At 50.9% G+C, this 25,371-nt stretch overlaps 1 protein-coding gene across 5 annotated transcripts in view; it reads left to right on the top strand.

Moving 5' to 3' along the window:
• SYK (spleen associated tyrosine kinase) overlaps nucleotides 1–25,371 on the top strand; it is a 94,307-nt gene that overhangs the window by 27,513 nt on the left and 41,423 nt on the right. For 4 of the 5 annotated variants that reach the window (XM_076008461.1, XM_076008460.1, XM_076008457.1 and 1 more), the window contains exons 2-3: nucleotides 15,021–15,474; nucleotides 17,758–17,918. In XM_076008461.1, coding sequence (XP_075864576.1) covers nucleotides 15,061–15,474; nucleotides 17,758–17,918 — 575 coding nt within the window. In that variant the 5' untranslated portion in view covers nucleotides 15,021–15,060. Of the gene's footprint in view, nucleotides 1–1,559; nucleotides 1,727–15,020; nucleotides 15,475–17,757; nucleotides 17,919–25,371 lie in introns of those variants that run through there. The other variant, XM_012773822.3, reaches the window with a different exon arrangement.

Here is a 25,371-nt window from a genome sequence, read left to right as displayed (position 1 = left end):
GTAGCATCAGGAGGTGAAGCACAAAGACAGGCTGGGGAAGTCGGATCTGAGTGAAGCCACTTTGACCCTGGGGGCAGGAACATGTCTGTCCTGAGCTCCGGGGTGGACTGGGCAGTGGGGGATTTTTGGAGGACTGGGGCTCGGAGTGGAGAGAGCTCATTGGAAGGGAGCGATGGAAATGGGTGCTGGTCGCCGGTGTGGCCAGGAGAGATGTGAGAGGCAAAGGTGTAACGTGTGCTGGAGAGGAGTGGACACGGTTGGGAGGTTGGAGGAAGATGGGTGGCTTTTGCAGTGGGTTGAATTTAAGGAGTGTGGGGACGGGAGTGATGTAGGAGAACTTGAGCAGTTAAATGGATGGAATTTGTGAGCATGGCTCAAGGGAACAAGGGAGGCACTCAGGTTTGGCAGGAAGGCCTTGCCTTTGGGTGGGCTGAGTATGAGGTGTCTTTCACCACTATTTATATAATATATGCAAAGAGGTCTCTAAAGGCCGTAGTTGAGAGAAGAGGCTGCTTTCAATATTGCTTCTATACCTGCCTTCTTTGTGCTTTTCATCTAGGTGACCTTCCTGAGCCTCAATTTCCAGGTCTGTGAGTTGGGGGTAACAGTAGTTACCACTTTTAGGGATGTAGTCCAGGTTGGCTGATGCCCTGCGAGTCAGGTGCACGTGGAATGGTTGTTTCCATCATTGTCATGGTCGTCCTGGCCAGTGCTAAAGATGTACAACTGACCTTTCTGTGGCTCAAGTTTATCATCTGTAAAATGAGAATACTTTTTCATAGAGCTGTCATTTTCGCAGGTTTGGGGTGCAGATTGGCTACTGTTACCCTTGTGAGTCTCCTAACCCCACCCGAGTGAATGTAGCCACATGACTCCTTCCAGCCCTGGCTGCTCAGGAGAGGACTCCTTTCATTTGCAGTGGTGTTTCTCTGCCTTTTGTGGAAGTCACAGAGTGTGAGGACTTTCAGTAAATGCTTGAAAAGTGCCCCTGTCTCAGCTTGAGGGAGCTTGTCAGAGGTCCCCTGTAAAGTTGCCTCTTTCCGTACTTTTGCTAGTACCACAAGCAGCTGTCTGCCCAGGAGGTCTGGGAACAGGGACAGAGAGCTGACAACCTGGCTCAGGCCTTACACAGTGGCCTTGCTGCCACAGGGGCCATCTCTGGTGACCCTGCTGTCTCCCGGCTGGGAGTGAGCATCAGAGGTCTCCACTAAGGCTTTTTCAAGGATCTCCCTCCTATTGGCTTCGGCCTTCGGGTGGAAATTGGTACATGCTATGACCTAGGACTTTTTAAAAAATATAAAATAGCCAGGAAAATTTTGATCTACCCTACCTAGCAACTCAAGACACAGTTCATTTCCTAAGCATAAGAACACGTAGGAAAGGCTATTTCCTTACTGGCTAAGCCATGTCCGCTGACTCTTCTAAACTCGGGGTGCTAGAAGGGTCTAGTCTTTAAGCATTGCTTCATTTTGAATGTGCAATTAAAAGAGGCCCCATGCTGCCGGGGACCTCCCACTTCTGCTTTCTGGCTTGTTTTGCATGCTGGCACTTTAAGGAAAAGGCACTTACTTCCCTAATTGCAGACACTTGTCTTCTGCTTTCTCTCCTTTTCGGCTGGCTGTTTTCCTAAGATACTTGTTTCTGTTTTGGTGCTTCTTTTCTTCCCACGCTCCCTGCTGCCCGGCACCTGGGATTCCAGATCTGCATTTGAATCCAGGAAAGGAAGGTAGGTCCAATTCTCAGGAATCAAGCATATTGAGAAAGCCTGACCAAAGGGCTCCACGTCTCCATGGGTGCCCGGAGGAGGGATTCTTAGGTTTCAGGTCTGTGCGCCTGTTTCCTCCAGTTTGCCGCCCTCATTCTCCCGCCCAGTATGTGGCCATCTGGAGCTGTGGGGCTTAGCGATTTGCCACCCTGGGCTTGCCTGCAGTTATCATGTGTCCAAACCATCCTTCTCCCCTTCATACAACCCTTGCCACTGGCTTTAAGGATTGGTTATATTTATGTCTCAGGTTTATGAAAGACACAGTTATGAAATTTCAGGAGACCATCATGACCTTCTGTAATATTTTGCTAGCACGAGTCACCCATAATTATTTTTTAACTGGCTAGAAAAAAATTGATAGTGATTTTTAAACTATAAACATTCAGTTAAACCCTGGATATTTCTTAATTCATGTTCAGTGCTTCCCTTTTGCTTAAATCAGGTGGTTTGATCTCTCCGGCAGCTGCAGGGTCCCAGGGAAGGTCATGCTAATGAGATGGAGTGATGGAAAAGTAAAATAGTGCCTAAGCTACAAATTTCAGCAAGGTATTCGCGGTCAGACAGGAGAAGTCAGGTCTGCTGACTGTTGTCCCTGTGATCCGCCATGGCCTCACCCCAGGTCTCCCCAGCTGCCTCAGTTCTTCTGAGTGGGACGGGTCTTGGGATTGGATCGGGAGCAGGTCAAGGACAGCTCCGTGACTCTGTGGCCTGCCCTGTTCATCTTCCCTGTGTGGTCTGCCCAGACAAGGACAAACCCACTGAGACCTATTGGGCACTTTGACGCTGAGTTATTTTCTTTAGTATCTGGTCCAAAGCAGAGTGAGTGATGAGGTGGCACCTGGAGTACTGGGAAGACATCCTTGGACCCACTCAGGTCAAGGCTAGCCGCAGCCCACTGGCTGCAACCCCACCCTGTTCTCTTCTGCTCGAGGGAGCTCGCCAGGGACATTGCTGAGTGACGACCTAGGCTGTGACCTAAGGCTCAGTTAATCATTTACAAAGGCTAGCTCTCTCTTTGCTGACCGCTGCTCGTCCCTCTCCTCTGGGCACACAGCTCACTCAGTGGAGGACTGCAGAGGTGACTCCCTTCTGGATGGAGCCCGGGTGGGCCGCCCACCTCTGGCGCCAGCATGGGGCCGCTCCCGTCTGCACGAGGAGAGCGGCGGCCACTTTCCCACTTCCGCTCGCATCCGCCTGCTTCTCTTTCTGATCCTGGAGGTGCATGTGACCAGTTCTCTTTGCTCTGGAGCAGTAGCACTTGGCAGTGAAATACTGAGTTATAGCAGAGGTTCTCGATGGCAGAGCACTTAGAAATCACCTGGGAAACTGTTTAAAACACAGACTTCCTGTCTCTGTGTCCTCTTTGCTGAGCCCAGCTTAGGCACTCCTCTCCACTGGGGAGCTGGGCGGGCACCCTGGCCCACTCCTGGGACGCACTGGGCTTGAGGGCATTTGTGAGCTGGAGCTTATGCCAAGAAGCTGAATCTGCAGGTGGCTTTGGCCAGTCCCATTGAGAGGCGAGAAGGGGTGTGGATCATTGAGAGCCTGGGATACCACAGCCCAGTTCCCTTCTGCCTCCGTGTCAGCAGAGAGACAAGGAGGCTCATTTTTCTGTCCCTTATGGCATCTGACATAATGCCTTGAACATGATAGGTGCTCAGTAAGCACATCAAATGAGTCAATAATTTAGATTTTAAAATTGAATGCACTTAGGTAGGCTGGTTGCTTATTCGTAACCAAATGTGTTGAGAGCTAACATTTATGTTGACATTAAGGCGTAGTATCTGCGATTTGTGTTAATTATGTCAAGGTGGGCATAGAAAAGGTTTTTGAGTGTCTCTTGTGGAGCTGAAAATGTCTACAATATGTTGGCTGAAATACTCAGCCTTGATTTGATGCATTTTCAGGTCTTTCAAGTTCTGAATGCACAGCACAAAAATTCGATTTTGAAGGCTTGGTTAGTGGTTTCAAGTATTGCAACATTTCTACTTCTAAGTGTCAGTAAAAATCACACTCACCAGCCTTGGCTCTACTTTTTGTTTCTGAAATGGAGTCTGTGTGTTCTGAGAAGTCCCTTGTGCTGCCTGCACACGAGCGGGATGGCCGCGCCACACGTGCTGCTGCGGAGACAGGTGTCTGGACAGCGTGACAGACAGGAGGCCCCCTCAGGCCCCGCGCCTGGCCTCTGCTTGTCCGTGTTGAGGCCTCAGGTCTGAGTCCACATGTTTACTTTTTTGTGCAGCAAAGTCCTGCCACAGGAGACAGGGCCCCCAGCTCTTTGCAGACTATTCGAGGGCGGCCATCTGCAGGGCCTGGTGCTGGGTGTGGTGATCCCACTGCCTCACCCTGTCCTTTGTCGTCTCTCTGCAACTAACCAGCCAGTCCAGCAAGATGATTCTCCCCCTGGCTGGGCTCATTCCTGTTTCTCATGAAAATTAATCTAACCCACAGATGAAGTTCCCTTTCACCCAAGTCCTCACACCCAATTTTCTTTGCTTCAAGCTGCAAAGGAAATTCCCAGTCGCACTTAGCAGGCCACTTTGCATTGAGGTGGCTGTGTGGTCTGAGTGTGAAAAGCCTGCCTGTCTTTTTGCATCTTGCTGATTTTGTTCCCCTAAATGGCATAGATTTGGCAGAATTTGTCCCCAGATGTTGTTTTCCCAGAGAACCACTTACTTCCACCGCTGTCGGCGCAGCCCATGCCATGTGAGGGCCATGGCTCAGGGATGTGGAAGTGCGGCACCTGAAACTGCTCAGTGCGGCTGGAAGCGCTCGCCACAGGAAGCGGAGTGCTGGCGCACCTGCAGGAGCCGCGCTCCAGTGGGCTCGAGAGAGGCAGACGCCTCGGCCTCAGGTGTGAGGCCCTCTGGTAACTGGGATGGACAGAGTCATACAAAGGAGGCGGCACAGAGACATGGCGAGCTAGAAAACACCAAGAGTAACAGATTTAGGGAATAAGAGTATGTTGTAGGAGCACAGTCTTATATAGAGAGAAGTGTCTTTTCCAAAACCTCTGAGACAAAATTGTGTGTCTTCATGAATGAGGGTGGGTCTTCTCAGAGAAGGGGTGGAGCGGAGGAAGATGACTTACATCAGCCTCATCGTTCACGGACTCCGCATTTACAAGTTCCCCTACTCACTAAAATCTGGCTACAGCCCCCAAATCAGCATGCATGGCATTTCCACAGTCATTTGTGGAAATGACACACAGAGTGGTGGGAAATTTGAGTCACCCAACATGTACGCTGAGGTTGAACCAGGTGACACTCTGTCTTCTTGTTTCAGCTCTCATACTATAAACAAGTGTCCTTTTCTCGGCATGTTTAGTGCAGTGTATTGTGTTTTGTGTTTTTTGTTGGTGATTTTGCCATTTAAAATGGCCCAGGCATAGTGCTGAGGTGCTGCCCTGCATCGCTGAGTGTAAGAAGGCGTGTGTGCTTCACAGAGAAAATGCATGTGTTAAGGAAGCTTCCTTCACATGTGAGTTGTTCTGCTATTGGCTGTGAGTTCAGTGTCACTGGATTGATAACATCTATGAAAGAAGTTTCTTTAAATAGAAACACGCATAAAATAAGGTTATGTATTGATTTGTTGACAAAAACGTTGGGACCAGCAGATCGCAAGAACCTAACCCTACGTTTCCCCCAGGAGCGATGGTTTGGAACTTATGAATTCGGTGTTTGTGATGACTTTCTAGAGCATGACTACCGTGAATAATAAGAACTGACTGTGTTTTGTTTCATGCAAAAGATGAAAAGAGAACAGAGCCAAGAGTAGTGAGAATGACAAAAAGGAGAGAGAAGAAACAAGAGAAAGAAATGACACTGTGATTGTTCATGAGTTACGCTGTTGACAGTAAAGTAATCTGGACGTGGGCATCCGTCTTTGATCCCAGCTCCCATGATCTGTAAATGCCAGGCTCGGCCACTGTGGCCGCACACGGTGTGGGGGCCAGTCCTCTGCCCACCTTTCTCAGCAGAAGTGGACATGCAGGAACCTCGAGGCAGGCGGCTCAGGCGCACACACCAGGCTCGCATGGCCCCCTCCTTCCTGATCTCCAGCCCACCTCCCTGCACCTCTTCGGTACTAGAGGTTTTATTCTAACCCTGTCAGAACTCAGCCCCAGCACTCCTAGCTTTTGGGCCCTGTTTGTCAACAAGTCACTCAAATATTTATTAAGCACTGGTTGCTTTTGTTACCTGGCTCTGTTACACATGCTTTGTTAGTTGTCTGTTACTACCTAACAGATTACCCTAAACTAAGTGGCTTAAACCAACAGTAATCATTTACTATCTCTCATGACTTCTGAGAGTTGGGCATTTGAGACCTGGGCTGGCTCAGGCTGTCCATGGGTTGCAGTCGGGTGTGGGCCAGGGCTGCAGTCACACTGAAGGCTTGACAGAGGCTGGAGGAGCCTCTTCCAAGGTGGCTGCTCAGAGGGCTGGCCAGTTCCTGAGGGCTGCTGGCTGGAGGCCTCAGTTCCTTACCACATGGGCCTCCCACACAGCTGCTTGAGCACCCTTTCAACATGGCACCTAGCTTCCCCAGTGTGAGCACCCCGAAAGCCACAGGGAAGCTTCAGGCTCTGTGGGCTAGCCTCGGACATCCTGCAGTCGGCCAGTCGTGTGCCAGGGTGTGAACACCAGGACATGAAGGGCGCGGGGCACATGCTGGAGGCTGCCTGCTGTCTATGCCTTTTAGCTCTTCTACAGACTTTGCAGGCTGCAGACCCATTCCTAGGGATGCCTCTATTTTAGGCAGTAGGGAATAAGATGAGTATCTATTCTAGTGGCTTTGGGGAACATAAAGTCCTGGGCAGGGGCTGGGTGGGCATGTGGAGCTCAGCCTCTCCTCGTCATGTTGACAGTCACATTGGCTGTGCCTCTGCAGGGGCTGTGTCTTCTTCCATTAGAGTCGTGGGCTCTGCACACATTTTTCAGCTGCTAACCCAGATGTGAGCCTCTGTTCCTAAGCTTCCACTCAGACATCCCCTAGAAACATGATTTTTAATTAGTTCAACTGTTATCTGAAACATTGTGCACATGATGGCAACCATGGCACTATTGCTCTTAGCCTATAAAGTTGCTATCTGTTAAACTAGAACTATACAGTGACATTTTCTAAGCTAACTGCATTTTGAAGGGCAGAGGTCTACAATCAGCCTTAGTCCTAGAACTGGGGAAATAGACCATGACAGTCTAGTCGGAACATGCCAGTAAGTGCAGAATGACACAATATAGCTTAAATAAGTCATGTGGAAGACATGAGGTTGCTAGCTGGTATGATGGCCCCAGGTTCCTTGGGGATAGGGCAGATAGAACCAAAGCCTGAAGAAGAAATCTGGCTCCTTTCTAGAAGATTTAACCCCTCATAATGTACTGTGTGCTCCCTGGCTGGCAGTGGCAGGGATGGGAGGTAAGGAAGCATTACCTTTGCTTCGGTTCAAGCCTCCGTTGACTCCACCACCCTCACGTGGGCGTAGTGTGTCTGTCTCCCTCCCTCGTGCACACGCTCACACACGTTCCCTCCCAAGACATGCGGGCTGCGCGGGCCTTTCTCTTCTGCCTGTCACCGTCACTCGATCCTTCCCCGCTCTATTCAGAGCTCTCGCGTGAGGTTCCGGTTGCCATGGGCAGCCCTGCACACTCTCCCTCATGCCTGAGATCTACTGCAGTGGCTTTGGTGCCACCGTCATCCTTCTCACAGGTGAGGAGCCGGGGCGCCACGGTGCCAGCCCTCCCAGCACGCAGCCTCTGCTCTGCACCCTGGCTTTGCTGCCTCCGGGCCAGTGGATGCTGCCTTCATGGGCTTCCGTTCTTTCCCAAACCCAACCCGTTCCCTGCCATCAGCAGTGATGTTAACAAATCAGATAGACGAGCATTTGTTCCACTAGTTTACTGGTGGAAGGCTAGAGCAGCAGAAGGCACACATCAACTGTGCATCAGGCTGCAACAGCTAACACAGCGGTTTCCATCAGGGGTCAGTTTGCCCCCAGGGGACCCTTGGCAGTGTCTGGAGATAGTTCTTGGTGTCACAACGGAGGAATGGTGTACTTCCAGCTTATCCCTGGCTTATCCCTTATCCCTGGAGGCCAGGGATGCTGCTACACAGCCCGCAGTGGACAGACAGCCCACCACGCACGCAACACTGCAGCCCAGTGCCAAGGGTGCAAGGTTGAGTAACCCTAAGCTAATGCAGTGAACGGAGACAGATGGCAAGAGGGGACATCTGAGGGAGGGAGCCGGGTAAGTGCAGCTGTCTTAGTATGTAAATCAAGGGTGGGGGACAGGTTTCGACCACATGTGAAAAAGGAAGCTTTTCATTCTCTGAAGCCCAGCAGGGATACTGGACAGCTGGGGCTGCTCAGGGCTGGGCACCAACCAAGGAGATGGCAGTGGCATCATCAGGGGCTTGGGCACCATGGAATTGTGGGGTCAAAGTGACAGGACAGTGAGAGGTCTTGAATAATGCAGAGTGAGGGGGAAGTCCCTGACTTGGAGTGACCACAGAGAGCAAGCACACACACGTTGGGGGAGCAGAACTAGCTGTGTTCTGTGTGTCCTGTGCAAAGGTGGAGGATTGGGGCTGCAGAAGGACAGGGGTCCGGTAAGAAAGCTTTTCCTACTAGCAGCATCAGGCACACGCTGGCGTGGGTGCCCTTCCCTAAACTCATGCAAGAGCCAAGCTCCATCTGAGGCAGCCCTGGAGCTGGGGCATCCATGAAGCCAGACGAGAGGGGCTCCCAGGCTGAGTCCGGACTGTGGGTGCCCACCTGGACATGCAGCAGTGCACACCCAGCACTGTCATTACCACGGCAGTGTGCAGTTGGCCCTTGAACATCACGGCGTTGTATTGTGCAGGTCCACCGATGTATGGATTTTTTTCTTTTTTTTTCCATTTAAAAAGAAAAGCTGTATGATTTTTGTTTGTTTCTTTTTTTCCTCAGAATATTATGGGGGTACAAATGCTTTGGTTGGATTTTTTTCAGTAAATATACTGGAAAATTTGGAGGGGGGGTTGTGACATTTTGAAAAAGCTCACAGACAAACTAAGTAGCCCAGAAATATTTAAAAAGTTAAGAAAAAGGTATGTCATGGATGTATATAATATATGTATATACCAGTCTATTTTATCATTTACCACCATAAAATATACACAAATCTATTATAAAGAATGAAAATGTTATCAAAACTTACACATACGAACTCTTAGAGCCCACCCACAGTGCCACTGGCAGTTGAGAGAGACGTAGATAGACGTAAAGGAGCAGTGTGGAGTCATGACTACATAGAGGTACTTGTGGCGCATACTGTCCTGCCGTAGTGACTGTGCAGCCACCTCCTGTCTCTGTGCAGCAAACTCAGGTGTGGCCAGTACCGCCCAAAGCACGGCGTGACCTGCTCATCTTCACGCAAGCAGGTCGTCTCCTGCAAATTGAGTGTCACAGTGAAAAGTGACTCTTGCGGTTCTTGAGCATCTGTTACTGTGTTTAGTGTAATATTGTAAACCACGAGTAACAGCATGGGACCCGTACACAGTGCCACTTAGTGATGCTGGAGGTGTTCCCAAGAAGCATAGAAAATTCCTGACATTACAAGAAAAAGTTGAATTGCTTGATTGAGGTCTGCAGCTGCAGTTGCTAACATTTCAGACAGACAGTTCATCTTACAAACAGATGCCGTAAGCTTACGGTATCAACAAATACAGCACAGTACGATAAATATATTTCCTATTCCTTAAGATTTATTTTTTTGAGACAGAGTCGTACTCTGTTGCCCTGAGTAGAGTGCTGTGCGTCAGCCTAGCTCACAGCAACCTCAAACTCCTGGACTCAAGCGATCCTTCCTCCTGGGCCTCCCAGAGTACTAGGACTACAGGTGTGAGCCACCACGCCCAGCTAATTTTTCTATTTTTAGTAGAGACGGCATCTCACTCTTGCTCAGGCTGGTCTTGAACTCCTGAGCTCAAGCTATCCTCCCGCCTCGGCCTCCCAGAGTGCTGGAATTACAGGCCCGAACCACAGCACCTAGCTCTTACGATTTTCTTACTTTTTTCTGTAGTTTACTTTATTGTAGGAATACAGTCTATAGTACATATAACATATAAAATACATGTTAATGGAAGGCTTCCAGCCAACAGCAGGCGGTTGGCAGTTAAGCTTTTTAGGAGATAGAAGTTACACGGGGTAGTTGACGGGTGTGGGGTCAGTGCCCCTAACCCTGTGCTGTTCGAGGGCCAGCTGTACATTCACCACTCACTGTGGAAACTCTAAAAAGGAGAAAAGCAGTGGGCTTCTGTTGAGCAGGATTTTGTGAGCATCTGATAAACCCCCAGGCACGAGCAAGATGGTAAAAGTTTCCAGATTTTGGAGCTTCATTTAGGGGGGAGGACAGGCTTGTGATGGTGCTGAGAGGTCAGAGGTACTTCTGTGAGGTTAAATGTGCGTGGGCGCAGGGGTGGGCAGAGGCAGCTGGCCGACACTGGGTCGTCAGGACACAGCTCTCCGAGGATGACACGGGGCTGAGGCTCAAGCCTGTGCGGAGGAGCAACGGGCATGGGTCAGCGGGGCCGGGAAAGGCCTGGAGCCGGGAGAAGAAGGGTGGCGTGGCGGGACCGGCGAGCACGGTGGGGCCGAGGGGCAGGCTGAGGCCAGGAGAGCCTTGAGGCCAGAGGAAGGCGGCTTGGGACATGAGGTGGACGAAGGGACACCGTGCGAGTGTCACTCTGCCTGCAGCTGGGGGCAGACGACACGGTGGATGTCCGCCAACAACACGGGTGTGGGCGGAAGGGAAGGGGAAGGCGCAGGCGCCTCCACGGGCGGGCGCTCCCCCTGCGCCGCGGGGCTGCGGTAGCCTGGAGTATGTTCTAGAGGAAAACTGCCGGGAGAGCCCTGGAGACCAGCTTGTGTGACCTCCTCCGTCCTGGCTGACGGTGCTATGGCTGTGTCGGATGGAGCTTGGCCCTGCAAGAGCTCACTGCTTCTTAGGGGCAGAGAGCCGCACCAGCCCATAGCTGACTGATGCTTCTGGAACAAAGCACGTTGTTTTCTGGCTCGGAGGATTAGCCCTGAGGAAGAGTGAAGGGAAAAACTCCTGGAGCACCTGGTGTTAGTTGGTGTCATTTCACCAATTAGGAGAGACTGAGGGAGGAATATGTTTGCTGGGGGTTGGGGGAGGAGTGAGGAATCAAAAGCTCCATTCTGGGCACATGGAGGTCAAGTTGCCTGTCGCACACCCAAGTGGTCACTTCAGGTCAGCTGACACAGGTGGGGCTCAGCAGAGGGAAGTGCACATCCGCCAGCCAGCAAATACCGTGAGCGCTCAGCACGTTCCAGGCATGGTGGTACTCGCCTCCCAGAGCTGCTCCTCCCTGGAGGGGTGAAACGATCGATTGATCGATATTGAAGTTCTCCAGTAAGTCCCGATAGTCAGAGGTTGTCTGTGGACATGTGCTGTGGTATGTAGCCCAGGGTATTACAAAACATTACTTTGTATCGAAAGATAGACTTCTACTACTGAATGCACTTTTAACCTGCATTATAAAAAGGCTCCCAAAGAGCAAGGGATTTGCAGTGTCTTGAGGAGCTCATTTGGCACCTGAAGACTCTCCTTGCTGCAAAGCTACCTGTGCAGGTGTGCACTGAGGTGCGGGAAACAGTGGCTGAGGGGCACGGATGGAGTTGGGGAGGAAGAGAGGGGCCTGGTCGTGGGGACCAAAGCCCTTTTTCATCTCTCAGTTTTGTGCTGTTGAACAAGTGGTTTCACACATGGAGAAAAATGACTGAGAATATTCAGTTAACAAAAAATAGGGAGCAAGTTCTAAACACTGTTGAGCATAAAATTATCGTAGTGAGTGCTAATGAGTGTTTGAGCTGTGAGCTTTCCCGTAGTCAGATTTAAGCAGTGGGTCAGCAAAAGCAGCAGCCAGGAGCAACCAGCTGGGTTCATGGGTGTGCAGGACGAGCACATGCAGCAGGGATGCTCTGTGCCCAGCGTACATATGCTGGCTCCGTGCCTGTCTGGGGTTGGGGTGAGGGGCCGTGGAGATGCCACAGCTGTGGCCGAGACTAAGGCTGAGCGAAAATGTAAAACTCTCTGGATTTGCCATACTAAATGACAGCTGTTGCCCAAAAAGCAGAGCTGGGAACAGTCATCTGGGCGACTGTGGACATGGCTGGGATGACTGTCTCCTGTCAAGGTAGCCCAGGGAAGAGGACATTGGAGACCAGGATAGGGCCCCAGGTGGGTGCCAGCCCTGAGAAGGCACGCACGGGCACCTCAGACACTTTATTTCCCCAGTGGAATAGCCCAAGAATGTTCCCGTAAGCCGTCCTTGCAGCGAACCAGGTCTGCTGTCCAAACCACTGAGGCACCCAGGTCAACGCCAGCACAGGAAGTCACAAGGCCAGAAAAGGGACACTCAGCCACAGTGATGCTGACGCGAAGCGCAGCATGGTCCTTCGCCACCTATTTGGCAATGAGTCAGCAATGCCCCTTCAAAGCCACACAGAGATTGCTGGCTTGTGCCTGGAGGAGGGACCCTGCAGGCTGCGGGGTCTGCAGATGCCCGCCCCCCCAGGGCTGGTCAGAGCCCCTCTGTTCTCCTTGCCATTCACTGCGGTACGGGACTCATGCCCCAGTACCAGCACCAGTGGAAATGTTAGTGACAAACCAAACAATTAACAAATGTTAAGATTTACATAAATTAAAAACTATTTGCTAACATTTTATTTAAAATATTGTCCCTAAAAAATTATCCTCTGAGTCAGAACTAATAGTGCCGACTACTATTTTGCAGCTACATAGGAGGGACCTGGGGACCCACAGACGGAGCCGAGCATTAGAGCCAGGTGCATGGTGAGAATGGCCTTGGGGGTAGTCTGCAGGGATGGCCAAGATGGCCCAGGCAATGGGCGCGACCCCACCAGAGAACGCAGGCTGTGCTGTGCATGGGACCCTGGTGAAGTGGGTTGGGGAGAGGGATGGGCAGTAAGGAGCTCACCAAGGCTGCTTGGAAAACGCGCTGGAGAGAACGCAAGGACTCTGGAAGGACTTCAGGGTTCCTTCCAGGCGCTGCCTGGGCAGGGAGCGCTGGCAGCAGGAGAGCGGTCTCAGGGTTCAGGGCCCAGCATGGGCCGGGAGCTGCAGCGACCCAGGGTCCCAAGGGGGTGGAGAGGGTGGAAGGAGAGCTAAGGCCCTAGGAGGCCCGCAGGGAGGGAGAGAGTGCAGTGCCACAGCAGGGCAGAGGCCTTTCCCTGTGGGAGGGAGGCCCACGGGCAGGGCACTGCCTGGGCACCTCAGTGTGGGCCGGTGCTACAGCTGTAGACAAGCATCATTAGAAAATTAGGCCAAGAGGAAAAAGGGAATCAGAAGAGAAATATACCTTCCAAAAGACACATCAACTCCGTTTTTCCAGAGATGTCTTCTTGTTAATAGCAATCTTAGATTCAAGAGCAAATATTGTCTGTGCTTTAAAAAAAAAAAAAAAGAAAGAAACCCTGCTGAGAAATGAAGTTTTAGAAATTTGTTGGACAAAGAAAAATTAGTCATTGATAGGCAAATGTTATGAGAACCAAGAAAATTATCATTTATACCATTAAATTTTAACAAAAATCATTCTTTATTTGGGGCTTGCCCAGATATGCTGATTTGAGGATATTGTCTAGAGAAAATACTATTACCTGTATCTGGGCGGTAGTCTTATGCTTTGCCGCCCCTTGAAGGTTAATTCATATTAAGAAGAAGCAGTTTAACATAACTGTGGTGTGCATGCATGTGTGTGCGTATGTGTGTGTGCGTGTGTGGTGTGCGTGTGTGCGCGCATGTGTGTGTGTGGTGTGCGTGTATGCATGTGTGTGTGGAGTGGGTGTGCGTGTGGTGTGCATGCATGTGTGCATCTGTGCGTGCGTGTATGGTGTGTATGTGCATGTGTGGGTGTGCGTGCATGTGTGCGTGATGTGTGGTCTGTGTGCGTGTGTGGTGCGTGTGCATGTGTGTGCATGCGTGTTTGTGCATGTGTGTGTATGTGGTGTGTGTGCATGTGTGGTGTGTGTGCGTGTGTGGTGTGTGTGTGGTGTGGTGTGTGTGGTGTGTGTACATGCATGGTGTGGTGTGGTGTGTGTGGTGTGTGTGTGCGTGCATGGTGTGGTGTGTGTGGTGTGTGTGTGCGTGTGTGGTGTGTGTGCGTGTGTGTGTGGTGTGTGTGTGCATGTGTGGTGTGTGTGTGGTGTGGGTGTTTAGGGGATGTGAAGGGTGTCACAGATGAGCGAATGGAATCATCTAGATGATTTTCCAATGCTAACAAGCCCATTTTGGTTAAAATATTCACCTCTTCAGATGCTTTTCAGACTGGCAGCATGTACCCTCATTTACAGCCATGATTGAGAGGAAACACTGTCTATGTCGGAAATTCTTGGCCCCCTTCCTTTTTTTCTCCTGCAATGTGCAGAAGAATGCAAGAAGGTCAATGCAGGGAGTGTCTCTGCTGTACCAGAGGCCCTCCTCAGCTGTGGAGCCTGCTCTTGCGCTAAGCCAGCGGCGATGGGAAATGGGGTCCGCCCAGGAAGTGGTCTGGCGAGGCCGGGGAGGGTCACAGTGCCTGCCCCAGGCCCAGGCCAGGGCACTCTGGGAGGATGTCTCTCTTCATGCCTCAGGCAGCAGCTGCTGTCTTACCACCTCAGGCCGAAAGTGTGAAGGCCTGTGGTGACAAGTCACAGGTTTGCATGGGCTACAGATGTGGCTCTCACTTCAACTTTGGGGTTCAGCTGCAGTGTATGACAACACGAAACGGTTCCTTGAAACTCAGGTAGAAAGGCCTTTAGGAATGGCTTCCCTGGCAGCAGAGGGAGAAGGAGCTTTCTTTCCTCAGGAGGAGCACTTGGTTCAAGCTTTGTGGCACTGTGACCCTCAGAGAGAGCTCCAGGGTCCTGTTTTGCAAGCGTAGTTCTGTTTACTTCTCTTTGGGGTATATTTTTTCTTAGAATTCCTTGTCCCCACTGAAAAAAAAAGAGTTAAATTGGTCACTTTCATCAAATGCTGAGTTTGTAAGTTCAATACTCAGAGGGCGTGGTATTTGGCAACTATGATAATTACGTGAGCAGAAAGGCCAACCATGCGTTGGGAAGTCCACAAAAGGAGAAGCTTGTGTTCTGAGCTGGGAGGATTTGTCTCCAGTTTGAAAGGGTCTGGCTGGTTTCAGCAAACGTTCCGGGCTGCTTGGGTTCCTCACCAAAGTTCTGCATCTCTGTCTTGCACAGGTGGATACCTGCTCAGGTGTGTGCCCTCTCACCTTGAAGCATGGCTGGGGCCATGGCTGATAGTGCCAACCACCTGCCCTTCTTTTTTGGCAACATCACCCGGGAGGAGGCGGAAGATTACCTGGTGCAGGGGGGCATGAGCGACGGGCTCTATCTGCTGCGCCAGAGCCGGAACTACCTGGGCGGCTTCGCGCTGTCCGTGGCCCACGGGAGGAAGGCGCACCACTACACCATCGAGCGAGAGCTGAACGGCACGTACGCCATCGCCGGCGGCAGGACCCACGCCAGTCCGGCTGACCTCTGCCACTACCACTCCCAGGAATCTGACGGCCTCATCTGCCTCCTCAAGAAGCCCTTCAACCGGCCCCCCGGGGTACAGCCCAAGACCGGGCCCTTCGAGGACCTAAAGGAAAACCTCATCAGGGAATACGTGAAGCAGACATGGAACCTGCAGGTGAGCCGTGCTGGTCCTGCCACCTGGGTCCAGAGGGCCCTGTAACCCCACACAACTTCCTGGTTATGGGCGACACCATGCACTGGTGCCCTGTGTGTGCAGATAAGCAGCTGTCTCCTCAGGCGTCACCCGTGGCACAAACATGCCTTACTGCACAGGCAGCCTCTCCTCTCTTAGGACCCCTTCGTGCCAGCGACGTGTGTCTCTCCACTGCAGGGAGCCACTGTTGTCCAGCGCATGGTGGGCTCTTTCAGGGAGGCATCGATAGGTGTCGACAGGCTTTTATCCCTAACAGAGTCACAGTAACACACTTATACGCACTTGATTTTATAGCTTCCTGACATTTCTTGCAGAACTTTCTGTATCAGCACTTACATTAGCTGTATCACCTTTTCTTTGGCCGCCTGGGATTGCCTGCTATGCACCAGAATTTATTTAACTAGTACCTACTGATGGACACTTCTGCTGTTTAGAAATAAAGCTACTAATTACGTTGCTCTAGACCCATCATAGGCTAAGCTTGTATGTAGTGTCTACAGGACAAACTCTAAAAGGGTTAGTTAGGTTTGCCACAGTAGAGGATGGGTGATTTGGATACATTGACAAGTTACCACTCAGAAAGCTTCCAGGGGTTGGGATGATTTACATTCCTGCTGCATTCTTACCAGCACCAGGTGTTAGGAGCCCGCAGGTTTGGTCGACAGTGTACTCTTGGACTTAAATGTTCAACCATATCTCCTTGTGTTTCTTGGACGCAGGCTGTATGCATTTTGCCATGTTATTTGGTACATACAGATTTATGATAGCATTGACTTTTTGAGGATTATATGCAGTGGCTCCTTTTATTCCCATAATATGTTCTATATTAAATTTAGCCTTGTAGACAGACACACAATACTACGTGGCCAGTATTTTTCTTGAGCACTTATTGGAGATGTTCTAGACCTTCCTTTTACTCTTGAGGTCAGATAAATTGGATCCACTGGGGTATAATTCACACACAGTCAGTTCATCCTGTTTAGGGCACAGCTCTGTGATTTTGACAAGTGCACAGCACCTTGTGACAGCCCCTAGCACAGACGGACAGGAGCTTCATCACCCTCCCCGACGCCAGCGCTGCGTAGCCACTCATCTGCTCTCTGTCTCCATAGTTGTGCCTTTTCTGAATGTCAACCAAAGCAACTCACAGCACCCAGCCCTTTGCACCAGCCTCCTGCACGCGGCCTGACGTGCTTGCGACTCAGCTGTGCTGTTGCTGTGTCTGTGGCCGGCTCTTGCTGTGGCTGAGTCGTGTTCTACGGCCTTTCACTTTTGGACCCTCTGCTCACTGTTTCAGACCCCTCTGAGGTGTGTGACCTGTCACTGCTTTTGTTTTTCACTTCGCCTGTGAAGCTTGTTGCGATCGCTATGCTCACGTTCCCTCCTACTTCCACCTCCAGGTTTGGGTGGCTTATGTTTTTGTTCTTGCTCCCACTTCTCTTTCTGAATGCAAATAATCAAACTCATTAACGTCTGTAGAGAGTATCTATTTCTCTCCCACTAAGAAATAAGGCGATCAATTCACCTAGCTCTCTGCCCATTTCCTGTTTTTGATTTGCACGTTGTTATTTCCACATGGTCAAGAATTTTCACCTTTGCTTTCTGTGATCACATTCCCAGAAGGTACAGGCAGGTGTGTGTGGGTACCCAGCGAAGCCTTGTAGAGGCGGGCAGGAAAACACGTGTGCCTTCACTGACACATCTGGAGGCTTCTAAATTATTATTAAATCAGTGGTCCTCAACCTTTTCGCACCAGGAACCGGTTTCATGGAAGACAGTTTTTCCACGGCTGAGGCGGGGGGAGCAGAGGCGGACCTCAGGCGGTGATGTGGGGCTCTGTTCCTATTAATAACAGGCCACAACTTGGGGGTTGGGGACCACAGTATTAAATGACCAGGTTGTGACATAGGACAGTCTGTCTAGTGGACACAGTGACCTGAAGGACCAGGTTAGGAACCTCATCTCTAGGCCTCCTGTGTTATCCCACATGGTTTCAAGTCTTGTCTGTCTTTGAAAGGGCCAATCTCTTTATTCTAAAATGGATTTTCTTATTTATACACTTGCTGGTATTTAAGTACTATATAAGGATCTTCCTAGTTTTATTTATTGAACAAATGAGTAAATGAATGAATGAAGTTCAATCCTGTTCTACCGTGCCAGGGCTTGGGACAGATTAGAAATACCTCCTGGTCTTTTACATCTTTCCCTGGCGTTGCTCACGCTGTGGTCCCGCCCTGTGCACAGGGGCAGGCGCTGGAGCAGGCCATCATCAGCCAGAAGCCGCAGCTGGAGAAGCTGATCGCCACCACCGCCCATGAGAAAATGCCCTGGTTTCACGGAAAAATCTCTCGGGAAGAATCTGAGCAGATTGTTCTCATAGGATCAAAGACAAACGGAAAATTTTTGTAAGTACCGTGTCTTTCCCTTTCCCGCCTACCGCCAAGCCTGCCTGACAGCTTCCCCATGGCTGGGCCCCACGTGACTCAGGGAAGGGGCCCTACCTTGTCATCCGACAAAATGTGTGCTGGCTGGCCCTAAAGACGTTTTGAACGGAGGCTATCACGTGCGACCTAGCGTTTGTTTTGTCCGGTCTCACCGTGAGATTGACACTCTTTTTGGGTCCTGAAGGATATAATGTTTAAAGAAAATGTCATTCAGCCTATTTACCATTACTTTAATGGCAAATACAAGATGCATAACAATTTCTGTGGCTATCCAGCTAGAATAAAAATATCACAGTTTGTCCACTCAAACTTCCTCTGTGATCTCACGCTTCACTTCTGTTTTTACTTGGAACTAAATATTAACAGGACTCACATTAAAGAAAATTTCTTGGGAGGAGTGTATATGAGTGGTGAGTACAGGTTCATGGATTTCAGTCTTATGAACCCAAAAGTTAGAAGGAAAGAATCCTGGGTTCTGTTAGTTGTTACTTTTAGTGGTTTGATGTAAACCTAAATTTAGAAGCCCTGAGCTACAGGCTAACTGCAGTAAAGCAGTGATCAGGGGAGGGAAGGAGCTGTCTTTCCGTGGGGTCAAATTTCTTTCCCCGGGGTCTGGTCAAGTCGGCACAGGGGGGCGATCTCCCACAGGGGAAGCTCTCACCTGCGTTCTTCACCTCCCAGAGGAAAACCACCCCATTCTGGCCTTGGAAACTTAAGCAGAAATGGCAACGCAGCCTCATCAGGCATACTGATGAGTACCCAGCTGACTCTGTAAACTTTCCCTAGAAATAGAAGTGTTTTCTCTGAGTATCCATCTATTTAAAGGATTCTCCTCAGTCTTTTTTTTTTTTTTTTTTTTTTTTTTGAGACAGAGTCTCACTCTGTTGCCCGGGTTAAGTGCTGTGGCGTCAGCCTAGCTCACAGCAACCTCAAACTCCTGGGCTCAAGCAATCCTCCTGCCTCAGCCTCCCGAGTAGCTGGGACTACAGGCATGTGCCACCATGCCTGGCTATTTTTTTTTATATAACTTTAGCTGTCCAAGTAATTTCTTTCTGTTTTTTTGGTAGAGGTGAGGTCTTGCTCTTGCTCAGGCTGGTCTGGAACTCCTGACCTTGAGTGATCCTCCTGCCTCAGCCTGCCAGTGAGCTAGGATTACAGGTGTCAGCCACCGCGTGCAGCCACCTTAATATCTCTTAATTTAAAAATGATTTTAGCAAGGCATAGTGGCTCTGCCTGTAATCCCAGCTACTTTGAAGGCTGAGTGGAGAGGATCTCTTGAACCTAGGAGTTTAAGTCCAGCCTGGCCAACGTAGCGAAACCCCGTCTCAAAAAGAAAAAGATTATCTTAAACACAATACTTAAAAAATAAAAGGGAGCAGCCCAGTTGCCAGGCAGTGGTGACTAGGAGGAGGGTTTTCAGTGGGTGCAGGATGCTGTGAGGGGAGATGTTCCCCTCACCCCCATGGGCACTTACTGGCTCATTTTCCCTGAGGTTTGGACTTTTGCCCTCTTCTCTACAGTGATTCCCAGCACACATGTCACAGGACTGCACACACAGCATGCTGGCACGTGCAGGCTGCCCCCGGCAGCGTGGCCACAGGACGGGATTGCGGCCTCCCGCTGGGGAGGGGGGCCTGCCTGGCTCTGCGGCAGATGCCCTGGCCGTGCGGCACACTCTCTTTTCAGACTTGTCTATTCCTGAAAACAGCAGCTGTGCCTGCGGGGGCCCAAGGTCTGCTCTCGCTGTCCTTTCCCAGGGACATGTGAACCCCATGCAGAAGGCAAGAAGCCCCGAGAGCAGTCCTGTTTGATAAACATGCCTTATTCCCTGTCTGCCCTGAACAGATGGACATCTCCTTTGTGCTCATGCACATCTCGTCCCCTCAGCACTGTGGCTCTTGGTTTATACAAGAGAGGGACAGACTTGTGCTTCCAAGTCAGCTAGTGTTGGCGCTAGCCAGGCGTGGGCCTGTGCGGGTGCCAGGGTGTCTGCATTTTCACCCACACCGGCTGTTCTCGGGACTGTGTTCTTGCTCCGCCTTACATTGCAGTTGCCTAATTACCTGCCCTTGGCACTAACCTCTCAGATAACACTCTCCAAGGCCTTCTCCCTGGGCTCCCCTCCTGTGCCCCCATCGGGCCTGCGGCCTTGCCCCTGGCCCAACACCGCTGAGCTTGGGTCAGGCGCTCAGGAGGGCATTGACGAGAGGGAAGAGCACAGCGTGGGGGTGGCCTCAAAATGCAAGTTCCATGCCTATTGCAGGACCTTGGGCCAAGAGGGCTCCACTCCTCCAGGTTTGGGATCCATGCAGCTCTTGCCCATTACTGTCTCAAAGAGTTGGTGAAAACACACATCACTTGCACAGCACAGCACATGCGGTTATCACAGCATAGCTTTTCTTCCCTCTGCTACTTCAGTGCTCTTTCTCCACCATCAGCACCAGGAAAGTCTCATTACCAGGACATCTCTTGGTGTTTTTAACAGGGAAAATGTGAGGCAGCATCCTGGAAGGCTTTGCTACTTGGCGGTTTCATCCCATGGCAACCTTTCATCCCCTGCAGAATCTAGCTAGGGTGCTGCCTGGGCATGTGGACTTGCCTCTGCGAAGGACAGTGGGTGTCTTCTGTTGTGAGTGTTTGAATATGGTCACGGACAGTACGTAGAATGTAGAAAGTTTGCCACTTGTACACAGCGCAGATCTGCATCAGTGAATACGATGTTTCCCAAGTCCAGGTTGCCTGGACATTGGTCCACATTCTTTAATCTTTAGAAGTGGACTCCCATCACCGCCTGTGTCCTCACGTAGAGACGGAGATGTCACCACGGGGCACCTGCCCTGGGACAGCCGAGGGGCCCCGCCAGCTCAGCTATCAGCTCCTCTCCACCACTGCTTTCAGGCTTTCATCCAGACTTTCCTAAAGAGCGAGCCTCATGTCTACTTTCCAGTCCCGAGCGTGTCTATCTGGGGTCTGTAGCTGGGAAAGCACCAACTGCTGGGCCCAGTCCTGAACGTTGGGCGTGGAGAAGTCAGTCCATGTGCCTCTGCCCTCTGGGAGGTCACGTGGGAGAGGAGAGGCGCTGAATGGTGGGAAAGAATCGCACCGCGAGTTGGGGGCACGTGAGGAGTAGCGCACGCCGGGCGAGGTGCTGGGCTCTGTGTGCGCTGGGTGGCAAGGAAGCGCCTTTGTGCAGGTTGTTTGCACAGCCTCTCCCTGGACACCCTGCGCCGCCTCTGTTGGGACCCGCCTGAGAGAGCTGCACCCTCCCTGTCCTCCGTGTGAGTTCTGCGGACCACATGCGTGGTTCAGAGCCTTCATCTGTCTTTATTCTCAAGGTTCTAGATTTCCACTCCACTCTGCTGCTTTTCCGTGACTCCTCCCCAAGGACTTCCTTTGACTTCAGGGAAGATTCAGTGACTCGGCATTTCTGTGTCGGTCAAGCAGCCAAAGTCACTTTGTTTCTGCTCTGATACCCCCACCCACTGCACGCCCTGTGCTTTGTCCTGGGTCCTCTGCAGGCCTGTGGGCTGGCTCATACAAGGTGCTCAATGAGTGTTTGTCATCTAAATCAATGAACTATTATAGGTCCATCCCCATCTCCCTAGCTCATTTTTGCCTTCTGTTTCCTGCAATGCATTCACAATACTGTAGTTCCACACAGGGGCAGCTCCCTACGTTGGCAAAGGAATGAAATTTGGATTCTTGAACCTCTCTCTGTTGCCTGTTAAATCATTACTGGTGAACAGGCCCAGGGTCACAGCAACAGATCTAGAAACACAAAAAGATGACATGATGCCCTCTATATTCGAAGGGTTCGCCTTCTCTGGGTGGGAGGAAATGTAGCCCATTAGCAACATAGCATTTGGGTTGTCTGGACCCAGACGCTGGCTCTGGCTTATAACTAGCCATGTGACCTTGAGCAAGGTACTCAGTAGTCTCTTTTCCTTCATTTGTCTGTCAAATGGGTTTAGTGAAATGCCTTCCTCTTAGGGTCACTGGGTGTTGCATACCATTGTAAACAGAAGGCGCTCACGTGGTGCTTGGCACAGAATATCAGCAGCTATGCCTCCCTTGCCCACAGCATCCATGAATGCATTTGGATGCCTCAGTAACACACATTTGAAAAGCATGTCCTCAATGCAAACCCTTCCAAACACATGATAGGCATACCGTGACCTGTGCAGGTGAGTCATTCTCCTGCAGGTGAGAGAGCCGGGGAAGTCCCTCTTATCCTTCCTCTGTTTTTCAGTTTGCAGTAGCTGTGTTTATTTCCATTCTGGGGCTGTGAATGCATAAAGAGTCCCACTCTTTATGGCCATAAAAGGATTCACACTGGCATTTTCTTTTATGAACAGACAGATTAAAATAATAATTATTTCATAGAGGGGGTTGGAAGTTTACTCCTGCACAGTAAGCCATAAACTAATCAGGAGGATTTTACCAGTTTGGTGGAATAACATGGGCAAGCAGAACCCCAGCAATTACTCTGTAAGCTCTCATCACTAGCACAAATACGCTGTTCCCACCATTGACACCAGAATTTCAGCCTGAGCATCATGGTTATGCTGAAAGCAATATTGGTAAGAATTGAACTAAAAGGTGAAAAAAAGAATTTAAAACTCACATGTCACCATGGCCATCCAGAAATGCCTTTACTTGGGCAAACTGAGAAAACCCTGAGGGAAAGGTAGCATATTTCAGAAATAAGCAACCTAGATCTGCTTATAACTCCTCAGTAATGCAGTTAGAAATGCAGAGGGTAGATCCAGAAACTTCTAACCAGTGGGATGAGTTATGTCTGGGCGATGCTGTCCAACTCAGAGCCCAGCTTCTCTCCTCATGAGCCACCTGTGAGATCCATTCACAGTGATGGCACATGAGCCAGAAGGGACCTTCCCACTTAATGGGCCTAAAGCCCGTTTTTCAAATAGGGACTCAAGTGTGAAGGAATTTGTCCAAAGTTGATAGGCAGAAGGCAGGTCCCTGACGTTGTCTAGGGCTGAGAGGAGACAGTGACCAGCAGCCCAAGCCATGTCCAGAGGTGCCACAAGTACAGACCCCATGCAGTGACCCGGCAAGGTGTGGCCCCTGGGAGTGTGTGTTGGAAATATCAGAAAACACAGAGGCTTCCGTCAGCCTTTCCCTCTCTTGCCTCTTATCCACACAGCTGCCCCAGACCATTCAGGAGTGACCTGGAGAAAGTATTGAATAGTTAGTTACCAGGGACTTTGCACATGTGCTTAAAGAATAAAGAATATAAACATAAAGACTCTTTGGAGGAGACGGACAGGGTGGGTCTGTGACATTTCTGGAGATTATGGTCATCACCTGGCCTTTGCTGTAGTGACCCCTGCCCATGTCTGGGGTACTGGCTGGCCAGAGGCGAGCACTGGACTTGGAGTCCTCCAGCCCATGTTCCATGGGCAAGATCAGAGCTCTGCCTCATTGGTGATGCCAGGGACCAAGTCAAAGCAGAAGGCTTGAGTTGGGAGGCACAGCGTGGGAGGCATGTCCCTTGGCCTTCCAAGGCCTTCTGTGACAGCACAGGTTGCTATCTTGAAAAGTTAGTCACAGCTCAAGTGTGAAAATGGATTTGTTAGAAAGGAAAACAAAGCCAATTTTCTAAAAATTATGCCTTTCTTTCCCCAAAGGAAGGATCTGGGATTGGTGGGGCCCAAAGCATATACAATTTGAAGACCTTCCTTTTTAAAAAACAATCCAAAATTAGTTATAAGATAGAATATACTTTTTAGAATGAAAAAAATCCCAATAAATTGTAGTTTTTTAAAACTTGATAAATGCTACAAACATACAAAATTTAGGAAAAAATAATACATTTTAATTAACTGTCTGCTACATCTCCATAACCCCTTTTATTAATATTTTCTACGTGTTTTTGACTGCGATTAATTTGACTTCCTCTTTTGTCAACACTATTGTTTTTTACATATAGAAAAAAGATAATTCAGTCCTTCCTCTATGTTCACACCTCATTATTAGAAATGTCAGGTACATTTTTAGGATCCCTGTCACCTTTGGGAAGGGAAGTGGAATGGAAGAAAGAGTGGTCTTACCTGGCTGTGACTAAAACATCTTTTATAAATTGTACGGAAACCTCAGGCCGCGCGGCCACACGGTGGGCAGCAGGCCGGGTCGGGCCCGCGCGCCCCGGGCGCGCCCAGTCGCGGCCCTCGTGCGCGCGCAGTCGGCGTCGCCACGCACGCTCGCGAGGTGTCCGCTGTTCCATGAGAAAAGCTCTCTTAGGATAAAAACGCTCTAAAAATTCCATGTTGGGCAAAATTTTAAAAATGGAACTGAAGCTTGTTGTTTATTATCCACGTAAGTATTCTGCTGTTTCTGGATAAGAGTCCTTGCAAATATTAGAGACAAGAGCTAGTTCAAAGTGACCTTTAAAATGTTTAGGTGGCTGCTTTCCAAACAGCCCAACGAACGTCGCAAATAAAGGGAATATTTCAGATTTGTGGAAGGAGGCATGCGACCGGCAAGTCACAAATGCCATTCTAACTGCAGTTTCTGTTTTTTGATGTTACAAGTGTACACTGCTAAATTTTTTTTTAAGCTAAAAAATAATCACTTATTCAACAAAATGTTCGTGGGTTCAAGCAGATGCGCACCGCCGGGTCGTGTCTGGCCTGCGTGCCCGCCCTCGCCGCCCGCCTGGATGCGGACGTGGGCTCCCGTGCGAGTGTCCCCGCGGACGCCCGCCCACGCCGTGCACACCGGCACTGTGGTCACTGCGCTGTCCTTTGCTAGTCTGTTGGCCCGCCGCGAGCACCGCCAAGCGGAGACTGGGCTCGCCCCCTTGGGCGTCACCCCAGCACGTGGAGCAGCCTGGGTCAGGGACCACTCCAGCTGCTAACGTGGCCGGGCCCCGGCCACGCAGGTAGGAGAAGGGACAGCTGGAGTGACCGGCAGGCGCGAGGGTCCCTGGTGTGTGTGCGGCGGGGCAGGCCTGGACGCCGGCGGGGACGGAGGGAAGCAGCGCGGGGCTGTGTAGGGCCCGCGTCTCCAGAGCCTGCGGAGGGTGGCGGCAGGCAGGCGGCTGTGCACAGCACTAGGGCGCGGCCGCGGGGCGCGTGACTGGGGGTGTTACTTGGGAGCTGCGCTGCTGTGGGCCAGAGGGGAAAGGATGGGGAGAAGGTCTGGCGAGAGCTGAGACCCTGGACGGCAGCAGGCTGGCTGCAGAGAGGTGCTGGCGCTGCTCCGCCGCAACTTGGTGTGGGGTCCCTGGCGCCGGGCACGGAGGGCGCGGTGTGCGGTGTCTGGCTGCTGGAGCCCGGGCGCGGGGCACGGAGGGCGGAGGAACAGGCACCGGAAAGCGATGCGAGGGCTGGCTGAGCCTCTGCTCAGGGACTGGGAAGATGGGAGACCAGGTCAGAGCCAGGCAGCCCAG

This window comes from Microcebus murinus, chromosome 12, assembly GCF_040939455.1.
Source record: "Microcebus murinus isolate Inina chromosome 12, M.murinus_Inina_mat1.0, whole genome shotgun sequence".
Lineage (NCBI taxonomy): Eukaryota > Metazoa > Chordata > Mammalia > Primates > Cheirogaleidae > Microcebus > Microcebus murinus.
Note: the sequence above shows the minus strand (reverse complement) of the source record. Positions and strands in the feature narration are given on the sequence as shown.